At 37.4% G+C, this 13,642-nt stretch overlaps 1 protein-coding gene across 2 annotated transcripts in view; it reads left to right on the forward strand.

Annotated features, from left to right (window-relative positions):
* The window catches only part of Otud7b (OTU deubiquitinase 7B), a 61,784-nt gene that overhangs the window by 25,024 nt on the left and 23,118 nt on the right, over nucleotides 1-13,642 (forward strand). For both annotated transcript variants that reach the window (XM_046421927.2, XM_046421928.2), the window contains exon 2: nucleotides 11,566-11,716. In XM_046421927.2, coding sequence (XP_046277883.1) covers nucleotides 11,632-11,716 — 85 coding nt within the window. In that variant the 5' untranslated portion in view covers nucleotides 11,566-11,631. The remainder of the gene's footprint in view (nucleotides 1-11,565; nucleotides 11,717-13,642) is intronic.

Genomic DNA, 13,642 nt, shown 5'->3' on the forward strand with positions numbered 1-13,642 from the left:
CAGGTGTGCATCACTGTGCCTGGCCGTACTGTCATCATCTTCTAATGATTAGCATTCTTGGTGAGGAACGTATGATTTTAATAATCAAAAAAAGTAGAGATGTTTACTAACATCTAAATTACTAAATTTTGAAAAGACCTCTCTTACCTTATACAATTTCTTCATTTTTTTCTGACTCTGGTTCCTGGTATGCAGTATATCTTTGTTGAAGAAAGGAAGTTAGTTGATACCTATCTTGGGGTTTTTCTGTAACCAGCCTAATAGATGAACTTCTAGAAAGCAGGGATGATGGGTCCTTAATAAGTGCTATTTGAACAATTATGTTAGGAGGTTAAATTTTCATCCAGGATGGCAGTGACCTGGGTCCCACTATGCTAAAGGTGGCTCTTCCTGAAAAGAAGAGGAATGTTACTTTTCCACAGATAAACTTGAATAAACGTGAATGTAGGAAAAATTATTGCTTTATTTATTTTTATACTTTTGGGTAAGAAAAGTTCTATATTAAAAATTAAAGAAAGGCAATTAAAATAATAATAATAATAAAAAATAAAATGATAATATTTCTCTTGGATTTATTTTATGTTCAAACTTTAGCTATAGCAATGATTTTTGAATAATGTATGAGAAGTATATTATAGCTTTGCACTATCAGTAGTAAAAAAAAAAGAAAAATTATCCCTATGTGAAACATAATTATCTCTCTCCTTTGCTGTGAAACTTCAGACTTTAGGGATATTATGTTGTAGAATACATCTAAATCCATTTTATATCTAAAGTGGTGATGAGCAAAAAAAAGATGATTTGATTTTGGCATCCCTTCATGATTTTTTTTATAGATGATTTCCTTTCTTGAAACTGTTTTGCTCGAATGATTGAATTTCCTAAGTACACATCATTTTCTTTGGTACATACTTGCAGAAGTAAGAGATTTAGCTGAGTGGTAGGGAGAAAGGCAGTTTTTATGGATAAATTACAAAATGGATTATGTGTGGAAAATTGAGAGCTAGTGATAGAGGTGCAGTCAAATAAATGGAATGGGAGTCATCAACTTTATTTTCTATACCTAGTTTTACCACTAGTTAACTCTGTGACTTTGGACAAATCTCATTTGCCTGGTTTGTATGTTCTTGTCATCTGCAACTTGAGGGCATGGAATGAAATGCTCTCTGACATTCTAGTTCTGAAAGTATGATTCCAAAGTGCCACACAAGGAAAACCGACTGTTTTCTATACCTTCCCACCAAGTTTGTTCCACATAATACTTGAATGTGAAATGTTAATTATGTAAATAATAGAAGTGTATATTGTATGTTCTTGGGTAGACTGGAATTGTCAGATGGTATGAATGCTCATAAATAATTTTAGGTGTAGAAATATAAGAGACTTGGTTGTTTCTGAAAGAAAAAAATATATATATTACTAGTGCTTTGGATACTCTGAGGTAGAGTTTGTGCTTTTGAACTCCAAGCTGAAAAAAATGTGTAAATCTGTGGGATTGGCAGGGGGTGGGTAAGAAGGATGGTAATGGCTAGGGGACAGTGTGGATGAGTATGTACAGTGTTTTTAAAAGCAAAATATTAGGAGTTTTCTTTAGCCTATAGGGTAATCATTTATACCAAATTTAGAACTGATATGAACTCTGTGTCAGAGTCAGAATACCTAGGTTCAACTTCCTTGCTCTCTGAGTATCATATAGGCTTTATGAATTTCTCTGTGTATATGTTTTCTTTTCTTTTTTTTTTTTAGAGAGAGAGAATTTTAATATTTATTCTTTAGTTTTCGGCGGACACAACATCTTTGTATGTGGTGCTGAGGATCAAACCCGGGCTGCACGCATGCCAGGCGAGCGTGCTACCGCTTGAGCCACATCCCCAGCCCTCTGTGTATATGTTTTCTATCAGAAAAGACAGAATTAAAGACCTCAAACAGTATTTAAGTTTTATATTTTTTGTTTTGAGGCTATTACTTGTCAGAATATTTTAAAAACAAAAATAACAACAGAAGAGAAGATACGTAGTGATCAGACAGCTAGCTGTGCAAATATTTTACATTTGTTCATATAGACCTTGATTATACAGATGGGTGGGGCAGATCTGAAACCACTAAATATTTGAAACCAGTAAGTAATTCACAAGCCTGTTTTAGGTATAGTTCTCAGTTAACCACACACATGGACTAGCATGAATAATTTAGGACCCTAAACATTTCTTCTGCTATGTACTAAACAATGTGTTAGGTCTGTTTACAGTTTTTTAAAGTATAAAAGAAAGGAACCAACATCAAGTAACTTAATTCTATCTTGAGCTCCTACCCATCCTTAAAGACTGAGCTAAAAATTTGAGAAGCTTCCCTAATTGGTCCTAGTGAAGTTCCTTTCTCTGTCCCCGGTAGACTTATGTTTATATTTCTCCTACCAGACCAGATTGCCTTAATGATAAGAAGGACTGTAGTTTCTTTCTTTTATTTGCCTCCCGAAGCCCTGGGGCAATATCTAATAGATGGTAGACCAATTTGGCAAATTTTGATAATTAAATTGGAGCATTAAGGTATGAGAGCCCAAAAGGCCAATTTATAAACAGCATGCAGTAGCAAATGCCAAGTAGATGTTTTACATATTGGACCTGTAGGAGTTCAAATAAGCCTTAGTATCCCAGCAATGATGGAACTGTGGAACTTAAAGATGGAAATTTTAATAATAAATAATCATAGTAATAAAAATCTTTCTTTGAATTGAATTATATAATTTTATAAAAGGCAAATTTCTTTTTTCTAATTTAGGTTTTTAAAAAATTTGTCAGCAGTCATATGCTGAGGGAAATGAATTTACCAAAAGAAATTTATAAAGTGAATTAATTTCCTTTGGATAAGTAAGAACAGATTGTATAGTAATTTGAAGTTCTGTTTTTTTTTTTTTTCCTGATTTCTCCCCTTGCATGGAAATTCTATAATTTTTTTTTTTTTTTTGGAAATTCTATAATTGACAGTGAAATAACCAATGGTTAGGAATCGAGCAAGGCAGAAAAGGTTGCCAATTACTGAATGTTTGAGGATTGGTTCCAGAGAAATAGTGTGTTTTTCTACTAGTCTAGCCTCTGTTGGTTTGTAGTTTCATCTTTTTTCTTTTTGTGTTAAAAATTCAGTAATTAGAATCTTTAAAGTCTCAAGTAGAACTTTTGTTTTTGCAGATAGATATTCTTAGAAAAGTTGAATTTATTGAGAACACAAACATGGACTATAATTAGCCCTAACTGAAAAGAAAAAGAAGAAATTCAGTGTTTGTGGAAAATTGACAAGCTGGTCTGGATCTAAAAAAAATAAACATTAACACGATTTCTGTTTCTTTTCAAGCTACTGTTGTGCCAATATTATAATAACAAACGAATTTCTCTATGATAACTCTTCCTGCCCCTATATTTTCCAAAGGTCACTGCCATTGTAGAAACCTTCCAAATTATTAAATTTCTCAAATAACTGTAATCCAAGCAAGATTTTTATCAGTGTCACTGAACTGACAAATGCCAGTAGACAAGTACTCTGAACCATTCCATGAGCCCCTTTATGATGTTTTATTGAAATTTGCATTGAAAGACGTGAATGGGAATGCTAGACTGAACATTATTTGTATGTTAAGACTGTACTATGAAAATGGTTGTAGGGCCAGATGCTGTGGCATAAGCCTGCAATCCCAGTGACTTGGGAAGCTGAGGCAAGAGGATTGCAAGTTCAAGACCAGGCTCAGCAGTTAAGTGAGGCCCTGTCTCAAAAAATGAGAAAAAGGACTAGGGATGTGGTTAAATACCCTGGTTTCAATCCCTGGTACGGGGGGGGGGGGGGGGGGGGTGACGGGGGGTGGGGGTGGGCAGAGGGAAGAAAAGAAAATGGAAAATGGTTTGTTTGGGAGTGGTAGAGAAACTCTGGATACAGAGTGCTTGCCTAGCATGTGTGAGACCCTGAGTTTGATCCCCAGCAACACATACACACACACACACACACACACCACAAAGAAAGCTATAGGGAGCTGTGTTGGCACCAGTGGAATGAAGCAGAGTATGTGGGAAGAATGAGTGGAAAAAGAAGCAGCTGACATTTTTGAGGACTTATTGTAATATATATTTTTAGGTGTAGATGGACACAACACAATGCCTTTATTTTTATGTGGTGCTGAGGATCGAACCCGGGTCCTGCCCGGGCTAGGCTAGCGCTCCACTGCTGAGTCACAATCCCTGCCCCTGTTTTTTATTGTTTGATTAGTGCATTATAATTATAAATAATAGTGGGATTATGCCATATTCATACATGCACAGGCTTTTTATGTCTTACATTATTTACTCCTGACAAGAGATCTGATAACACAGATATTTCTCCCACTTTTATAAATAAAAAAATGAGGCAGAAAATGGTTATATTAACCTTTGTTATATAGTCCTTAAGTAGTAGTTCAGGAATTTTTTTTTTTTTTTTTTTTGGTGCTAGGGATTGAACCCAGAGCTTTGGGCATGCCAGGCAAGCACTCTACCACTCCACCATATCCCCAGCCCTAGATTTGAAATCAGATTTGTCTAAATCCAGGGTCAATTCTTTTTTGCAAATCAGAGTTGAGAGGCATTGAAGAAGTGAGAATGGATTTCTGGGTGGATGGACTGCCCATGTTTTATCAGTTTTCCTCCCCAGATTAAGTGTGGTATGATCTTTGGAGTCAGGTGGGTTCATAAAAATCCTGGTTCTACAACATTTTACCTTGAGTATATAACGTAACCTTCTTGAGCTTTATTTGGCATTTTCATGTATAATGTGGGGATAATGACACAAACCTTTTAAGAGGTGTTTGGAATTCTAAATTTTAAAAATGTCTAAAACTTTAACATCTACTACTTTCTTTCCTTTCTTCCCTTCCTTAGGACCCATCTTATTACCTCTGGGTTGTAATATTTAGTGTTACCTAGGCCCGTTTAGAGTGCAGTTTGGTCATATCTTCTTTCTAAGAAGGGTCTGTTTTCTTTTGTTTTAAAGACCAGTTTTAACCAAAAGCAGTCTGCCGAGACAGTCATTCATCGCTCCCTCCCACCTAATGAGAATTGTGTGAAATTTCAAAGTGCCTCTGTCTCTCCTCTCTCTTTGTCTGGATTCCTTGGAGCTGACTTCATAGACATGGAGGAGTGTCTGACCTTTGAAAATTCTTGACAGTCTTGAAGTTGTGGTTTTCCAGTGAGTTTTGAGTGGAGTTGGAGAGGAATCAGAAGCAGCTCTGGTGGAGCCAGGGAAGTGGATATGCAGCGAGAATGTGGACGCTTTGGGGGATGTTGTAAATGAGAGAATGTAGGATCAGTAGTTTCTCAGGCATCTTAACAGTGGTCTGTTATCTACCATCAGTATTTGATTTGGGGTCTTTTTTTTTTCTGTTAATAAGTAGTTGGGTACTCAGTGCCTGCAGACTGATTTTACTATCTGATAATTAGTTTGAGATGAACAATGTTAGGAAGAGAAAGCTTTTGTAAATAAAATCATATAAAAATCTTAAGCAAATGTCTTTGAGAAGAGCCAGTGTTTTAGACTTGGCTGTGTGCAACACTGGTGGGTGTGTATGTGCAGTTGACTGTTGTACAAACACACTTCAATTTATCTGAATAAAAAGTGGAGCTCCTGCTGGTGCTTGAATGCTAGGATACATGATGCACACGACAAGATTTTTGCCCTCAAATTGCCTCTGATTTAGCGGGGAGACAAAAGTAAATAAGCACAAATGCCATGAACTATGATAAAATTATAGAGGTAGAGTACAAGATGCAGTGGGGTCACCAAATGAAGTGGATGGTTTAACTTGGGAAGTCAGAGAAGGTTTTATAAATGAAGTAGCACTCAAATTAGTCTTAAAGAGGTAAAAACTTGTATATGCAAAGGAACTGAAATTTGAAACAGTATATGCAAAGCATATAGTATACTTGGGGAACTATCAATACATGGAGGGAAATAATGAGAGGAAGAACCAGGTGATGAAGGGCCTTGTTTATGGGTGTATAGAAATTTGGATGTTATTGAAGAGGTACTAAGGAATTTAGAGCAGTGGGCTATGATGCTATCATGTTTTAAATTCTTCATGGTGGATACTTGTAGAAGGCTGATTAATGTTTAGAGAATAAGAGGAAGACATTAAGAATCCGTTTTCTGGGTCCAGGTTATGAAAATTGAGATGGAATAAAAAGAGAGCCTATGAAAGGCCTTGGATGGATTTAAGAGACCTTTAAAAACAAAATAGTAGAGCTTTGAAAAAGATTTGTGAATATGAGGGAAGAGAGAAAAGTGCAGGTTGGCCCCCAGGCTTATGGCTTGAGTGCCTGGGATGATGTGGTACCATTTGCCAGAATAGGCCATACTGGAAGAGGAATAGTTCAAGAGGGTGGCAGCAGATGAGAAAGTGAGCTCACGTTTTTATCATGTTGAGTGTGAAGTGTCTGTGGGTTTCCCATGTGAGGTAGAAAGAATCTGAGGCTTTAGATACCTTTGGAGTCATTGGCATTTGGGTGCTCAGGGCATGAATGAAGTTTCTCATGGGGATGATGTAAAATGAGAAGACAGAAGACCTAAGACTAGAACTGTGAGTGTGCCAACCTTTAGTGTAGGCACAGGAGAGTTCACCAAGGTGACCTGGGAGGCTACAAGGAGATGAACAATAAGGAGGATTGCATGATTTTAACATAAGTCAGTGCTCATTTTAGTTGAGGACTGAACATGGGTTGAGAAAGTAGTGTGAGTGAACATAATCTAAGGAGTTTTACGGGAAAGGGGAACAGTAAGCCACACATAGGGCAGGGGAGAAACCTAAAGGGTCCCCTTGTTTGTTTGTTTTGTTTTTGTTTGTTTGTTTTGGAACTTTTTTCTGTGAAGTGGAAAGCAAGGTCATTTTCCAGGAGTCATCAACGTGGTATGAATTGACTGGGAGGCTCAAGGAAAATGATGAAGTGGTGTGATAGATAGTAGATGAGAAGACTAGTTGAGGTAACAAAGTCAAGGAAAAGACAGTGGTCTTTCAGTGAAAAGGTGACAGTACCATGTCTGTAGTGATACTATTCTGCAAGATAATGTGATCTTGTTTGCTCAGCAGTCCCTGGTTTTCACAGAGATATTAACAAACGATCACTCCATCAACCGTTTCTTATCCCCCTTCCCATCCTCGCCCCCGCCGCCCCCCCCCCTGCCTTTTTTAAACTTTTGTGGTGACAGGGATTGAACCCAGGGCCTTCTACATGCTAGGTGTTACCACTGAGCTACATCCCCAGCCCTAAATCATTGGTTTCACTTTCTGTTTAGGCAAGAAGGGAATCTTCTACTCTTCGCAGTCTTTGCTGTCTTTCTAGTCTAGTGTATCTCTTGTAGTGATTTCCTAACCAATTCTCCCTCAGTCTGCTGTGCGCCCTCCAAACTAGACTCACTATAATCAGCATGATCTTTTCCTCATTTTCCACCATTCTCACCTCTTTGTTCCTTCCTGCTGCAGAATTTTGGTATATGTTTAAACTGCTTGGAGCATTTTTCCTATCCCAGTTTGTCTCTCAGTTGCTATTTATTCTACATTTCTTAGGTGAAACATCTCTTTTTGGGGAAGCTTTTCTTGACTCCTTATAGGAGATAACATTCCTCTCCCCAACATTTCTTTATTATAATTTTTTGAAATTTTGTGATTTTTTCCCCCCTTCCATACTGGAAACTTTGTAAGGATGAGGATTGTGTTGTGTGTTTATTCTTGAGCATGGTATCTAATATACAGTAGGCACTCCATGAATTTGTGTTGAATTAATGAATATGATGGTTAAGAGATTGAATGTCTTAGAAAGCAAGTTTCAAGTAGTGAGGAAAAGCTGGATAAAAGTGAGGTTGTGGTAGAGTAAGATGTTAGAGTTTAAGATTCAAAGGTGATGTGGGGCCGGGGTTGTGGCTTAGTGATAGATTGCTTACCTCACATGTGTGAGGAACTGAGTTCAGTTCTCAGCGCTGCATAGAAATAAATGATTAAAATAAAGGTCCGTCAACAACTAAAAAAATAAAAATAAAAAAAGGTTTAAAGGTGATATAGTTTCAGGAAGTGAATTTTTGCAGTGGAGATTATGGATAGATTATGTAGATGGGTGTTAAAATTGCTAAGGAATATGACAAATTTGGAGTGAGGAAAATTCAAGGCAGGTCTTTAATCAATGTGTTAGGTACAGCTCTTTCCTATAGTCAAAGAAAGAAGTGGTTAAGAATCAGTACAATTCCTGGAATCAATAATGGCCTAATCCCTTGGGAAGCAGTGTGGTCTCACAGAAATATCAGAGGTTCAGACTTAGGGCCATCCACCTGACTTGTCAAGGCTTTTTGTTTGTTTGTTTCTGTATTTGTAAATTGGATATAATGAGACCAGTTGCAGTCTTGTTGTTGAATAAGGGAGCATTTTTGAAAGTTCTTAACTAACTTGTTAGTTTTTATTCTTGATTGCTGTCATTTCAAGAGGGCATGGAAGTGGAAGTAGGAGTGAGAAGAAACAAAGTTGGCAACAGTGAATTTTGCACAATGTACTTCATTTATTCAAGGTGTTGAATTTATACTATAGAGTCAGCATAAACATTTACAAATGAATACAGATACAAGCAAGTACTGATATAAGGAAGGCTTTTGTCAAATAAAGCCTGGCTCATGATAATATTGCAGAGTTGATCTACAAGTGTTATGAAAAGGAAGCTTTATCTAATAATTTTCCATGAAAATTCCATGCATGTGGTCAGTTTTTATTGTTCTAGGGAACAAAATAAGAACCATTATATGTAAGTTACAGGGGGAGGGAGTCTGGTGATAGTTTCAGCTTTTGTTTAGAAAAGCATTTTCTAACAATTGGAACTGTCCAACAATAAAATGGATATCATGGCAAAGTAATGAGTTCCCTGTCAGAACTTGTGTTCAAGTGAAGACTAGATGTTTATCTGTCAGAAATGTTGAGAAAAAGATTCTTGCATGGAATCAAAGTTGGATTAAATAATTGCTAAAGGCCTTTGCCTTTGGAAGATTGGAGGATTTTGACTCCATTTGAGATCTGTCTTTACACCAATCAACAAATATTTGAGTGCATCCTCTGTTTTATTTGAAAGGTTGAAAGCAAGTGTTTTATGTTGTTGTTTATTTTTTTTTTTTTCCTTCCTGTGTGCTGACACAGAGCCTAAGGCTGTGAGTGTTGTCATGGCTTTAATGTCCCCATTTAGAATTTGAGAAGCTTAAGCCAGGTGTTGGTGATATAACAAAAGCTCATCTCCTCTCCTGTTGGAAGGAGTTAGGTGGAGTCCCTGGCACGCAACTAGAGACACAAATGTAAGAATTTGTTGCCAAGAAGTTTGCTTTAGTCTTCATATTTTTGCTGAAGAGCAAGTCTTTCTAGATAATGTCAGACCTCCAAGTTATTATGTTTAAAAAATGTTTTTTGAAAGAATGACCTACCTATTGTGTTGACACATGAGATCTGTGATGCCAGGGCACTCACTGATGGTTTCTTTTGCTTCTCTCCAGCCTGGGTCTGGCTGGGAAATTGTCTGCATGCCTGTGGCTTAGTCAAGTGTTCTTTCTTTCTTTTCCACTGGGGATTGAATCCTGGGACACTGTACCACTGAGCTGCATCCCCAACCCTTTCTACGTTTTATTTTGAGAAGGAGTCTTGTTAAGTTGTCTAGGCTGGCCTTGAACTTGCTATCCTCCTGCCTCAGCCTCCTGAGCCACTGGGATTGTGTAGGTGTGCATCACTGTGCCCAGCAACCTACTGTTTTTCTTATTTTTTTTTTTTTTAAAGACTAGGTATTTCTTTCTTTCTTTTTTTTTTAAAACTTTATTTTATTTATTTATTTTTATGTGGTTGTTGAGGATTGAACCCAGCGCCTCACAGGTGCTAGGTGAGTGCTCTACCGCTGAGCACAACCCCAGTCCCCCTACTGTTTTTTAACTCACAAATCTTTGCTGTTTATTTGCCTTAATATTTCTAAGGAAAACAGAAAATCAGGTCTGATCACACCACTAAACAAGCTGTGTTCTGGGATGTGGGGAGGCATGAAGAAAAAGTATCTGGGAGTCATCCTTAGACTTTAGACTTTTAGGAGGAAATGATTTTGAACAATCATTTGAGACACATATTGCTATCAAAGATTCTGCTTTTGGCCTTCCCTAAAAGACGGGATTGGTGGGTATAGTAGGGCACTGTCTTGTGGTATCTGGAGACTTTATGAATGAATCCTCTAATACAGAACGCTATAAACCTACCAGAATTTGGTCAGAGGTTGTTCTTCACTCTGTTATTGCTCCCTTAGCTGGGACTGTTAACCTCAGAGAAATGTTGAGTTGGTGCCAGGCTCTCAGGTCATAGATAGTTTCTGCTAAAGTCAAAACTGAAAGAAGAGATCTTTTTCAGGGAACATACTTGACAGTATTTGTTCTGGGTAGAGGAAGACATGTTTGTGGTAGGCATGTTTTCTGGATTCATGAAGTTAGTAGACAAAGATTGACTTTTGTTATGGACTTTTTTTGAAATCCCCACTTGGATTTTCGGAATATCTGATTGTTTTGGCAATCACTTTATTAAATACCTCTCATTTCCATAAGTATACTAGTGAACCTAAAATTATCCAATGTATAGTGTTCATTCATTTATTCGTTCAGTAAATATTTATTGAGGTCCTGTGTGCCAAGCCCCATGCTAAATATCAAGTGATATGTGCTGTTCACAGTAGTGAGCAAGACACACAAATTCCCCGCTTTCAGGGAACTTCTATACTAAAAGGCATGGTTAGACAGCAAGTGATTAAGATGACTTCAGGGTATATCAAGTACCAGGAAGGAAATGAACATGGTGTCATGTTAGAGACATTATAAGTAGAAAGTTCTTTTGTGTTGTTGTTGTAGATGGGCACGATACTTTATTTATTTTTATGCAGTACTGAAGATCAAACTCAGTGCCTCATACATGCTAGGCAAGTGCTCCACCACTGAGCCACAGCTGCAGCCCGAAGAGGAGAGTTCTTGAGGGTGGTGGTCTGCTGCTTCCCTTTTTAGTTTAGATAAGCAGACTCATCGAAGAAATGTGATACTCTAGAGAAGTAGAGGAAAAGCTCTAGTGAAAGTGGTTTGTGGTTAATGTAGGAATGAAGACTTAGTAAAGAATTAGGAAATAAAATGTTATTCTTCAAAATAAAATTGAAGCTGCTTTGTTTTAAAATTTAACTGAAATCTATGAGCTAGGATAGTTATTTTCCCCAATTGGTTAAGAAGCTGCTAAATAGCTGGGCGCGGTGGCACACGCCTATAATCCCAGCAGCTCGGGAGGCTGAGACAGAAGGATCGTGAGTTCAAGCCAGCCTCAGCAAAAGTGAGGCGCCAAGCAACTCAGTGAGACCCTGTCTCTAAATAAAATACAAAATAGGCTGGGGATGTGGATCAGTGGTTGAGTGCCCCCAAGTTAAATCCCCAGTACTCCCCTCCCCCAAAAAAGCTGCTAAAATGGGAGCTGTGATCATCCTTTTCCAGTATAATTTGAGCCTTTTTTATTTATTTCCTTCTCAGGTGGAGGCCTGAATTTTGATCTATGCACTGCCTTCATCCAGCTGCCAGAAAGTACTTGATGATCACATGACCCTGGACATGGATGCTGTCCTGTCGGATTTTGTCCGTTCCACAGGAGCAGAGCCAGGGTTGGCCCGTGATCTCCTGGAAGGTAAGCAGTCAAGGGTGAGAAAGAAGAAACTAAAATGTAATGCTTATTATTGGGATGATTTGGAACATGTAAGGTGATCAGGAAGATAGTTTGTGTATAGTATAGTAAGTTCTTCATTTAAATTATTACTTTGTATATGATCCAACATAATTTTTAAAATTCAAATCCTATTTTTGCATTGGGGTAGCTTTTTCCACTGTCAGTTTATTCAGATAATGTAAGTGAAAATTTACTTTAGTCAGAAACCAAAACCAAAAACAAATCTAGATCTGTAAGACTTGGATTTTCATATTTGGATCATCCATTTTCTTTCTTTCCTTTATTAACTGATATGAGTAATTCTATTAAGTGAATTAATGTTTTTATTTTGTTGCTTTTATTTATATTTATATATGATATATGCTATAAGTTTGATTATTCTAGATTTAAGGCCCTGAAGGATTGGAATCATGTCCATAGGATTATTTGTTTATAAGTATAATTAATGATGCTTTTAGATGATGAAATTATATAATGGCACAAACAGGCAAGCTACAGAGGAGGGACAAGTACTTAGCATTCTTAGGCAATTTTTTTAGATTGCCAGCCATTAGTAAGGTATTACAATGTGACTTTTGCTTAGCCAACCATGGGAAAAGCATGAATTTGGAAACAGAAGATCAGGGTTTAAATTCCAGGTTACTGATTTCAATTTGACTTTTCCCTTTACTTCATGTTCAATTCCTACTACTTTTCCCTTTACTTCCTCTGCTCCAGCCAGGCTTAACTTACCACCTTTCCCTCACCATGTTAGGTTGTTTCCTAAATGTGCAATGTCCTTTCCTCCGTTAGTCTCCTTCTCATTCAAGATTCATCTCAAAAACCTCCTCTTTAACAAAATAATCCGTAACCATTCCTCATTCCTCTTGTAATGTGTCAGATACCTGTAAATGTTCAATATGTATAAGATAATTGAGATACATTAGTTTATTCTTTCAACCATTCTGTTATAAGTTTGAAAACTGAGTTTCTGTGAAGTGAAGTAGGATTTAAACAGTTTGGTTTCAGAGTGTGGCTCTTAACAATTACATAACAAATTATCGCTGTATGTGTGCATGCATGTACACTCATGTAATGAAAGAAAAGTTGAGGGTGCTGACACTGGAGGGACAGGAGAAGTCTGATTTAGGTCCAGATCAGAGTGCAGAAAGGCCTTAGAGGGGGAAGTGATATTTGTGTTGAACCCTGAAGTCTGAATAGGAATAGCAAGACAAAAGGATGTAGAAGAGATTATTTTTTGCTAGAGAAATAGCTTCCACAAGGGCCCTATGGTGAGAGAGAGTTTGCCACATTAGAGTAGCTAATACTGATCAAGATAGGAAGAGTGAGGGGCTGGGGATGTGGCTCAAGCGGTAGCGCGCTCGCCTGGCATGCGTGCGGCCCGGGTTCGATCCTCAGCACCACATACAAACAAAGATGTTGTGTCAGCCAAAAACTGAAAAAATAAATATTAAAAAATTCTCTCTCTCTCTCTCTCTCTCTCTCCCTCTCTCTTAAAAAAAAAAAAAAAAAAAAAAAAAAGATTAGAAGAGTGATGACAATCTGAGCAGCTGATTAGACTGAAAGGAAGTAGAACATGTGGGAAGGGGGGTAGTGGTTGATAGCCTTGGTAAATTTAAATTATATTTTAAGTTCACTGGGAAGCTGGTGAAGGATTTTAATCAGAGGAGTGACATAATGAAATTTGAGTTTTTATAATTGTGTATTGGTTGTAGGTTGTGGAATGGATTAGAAGGTGGCCAGTGGTAAAACCAGTTAAGAATATTGCCACAGTTCATGTGAGAGATGATGGTGATTTAGACCATAATGGTAGCAATAGAGATAGAAGTAGATAGATTTAAAATATAATTTAGAAGAGGAATCAAAGGACCTTTTCTCATTTTCTTT

This window comes from Marmota monax, unplaced genomic scaffold (genome assembly GCF_021218885.2).
Source record: "Marmota monax isolate L192 unplaced genomic scaffold, Marmota_monax_Labrador192_F-V1.1 WCK01_AAM20220418_F8-fsc00108, whole genome shotgun sequence".
Lineage (NCBI taxonomy): Eukaryota > Metazoa > Chordata > Mammalia > Rodentia > Sciuridae > Marmota > Marmota monax.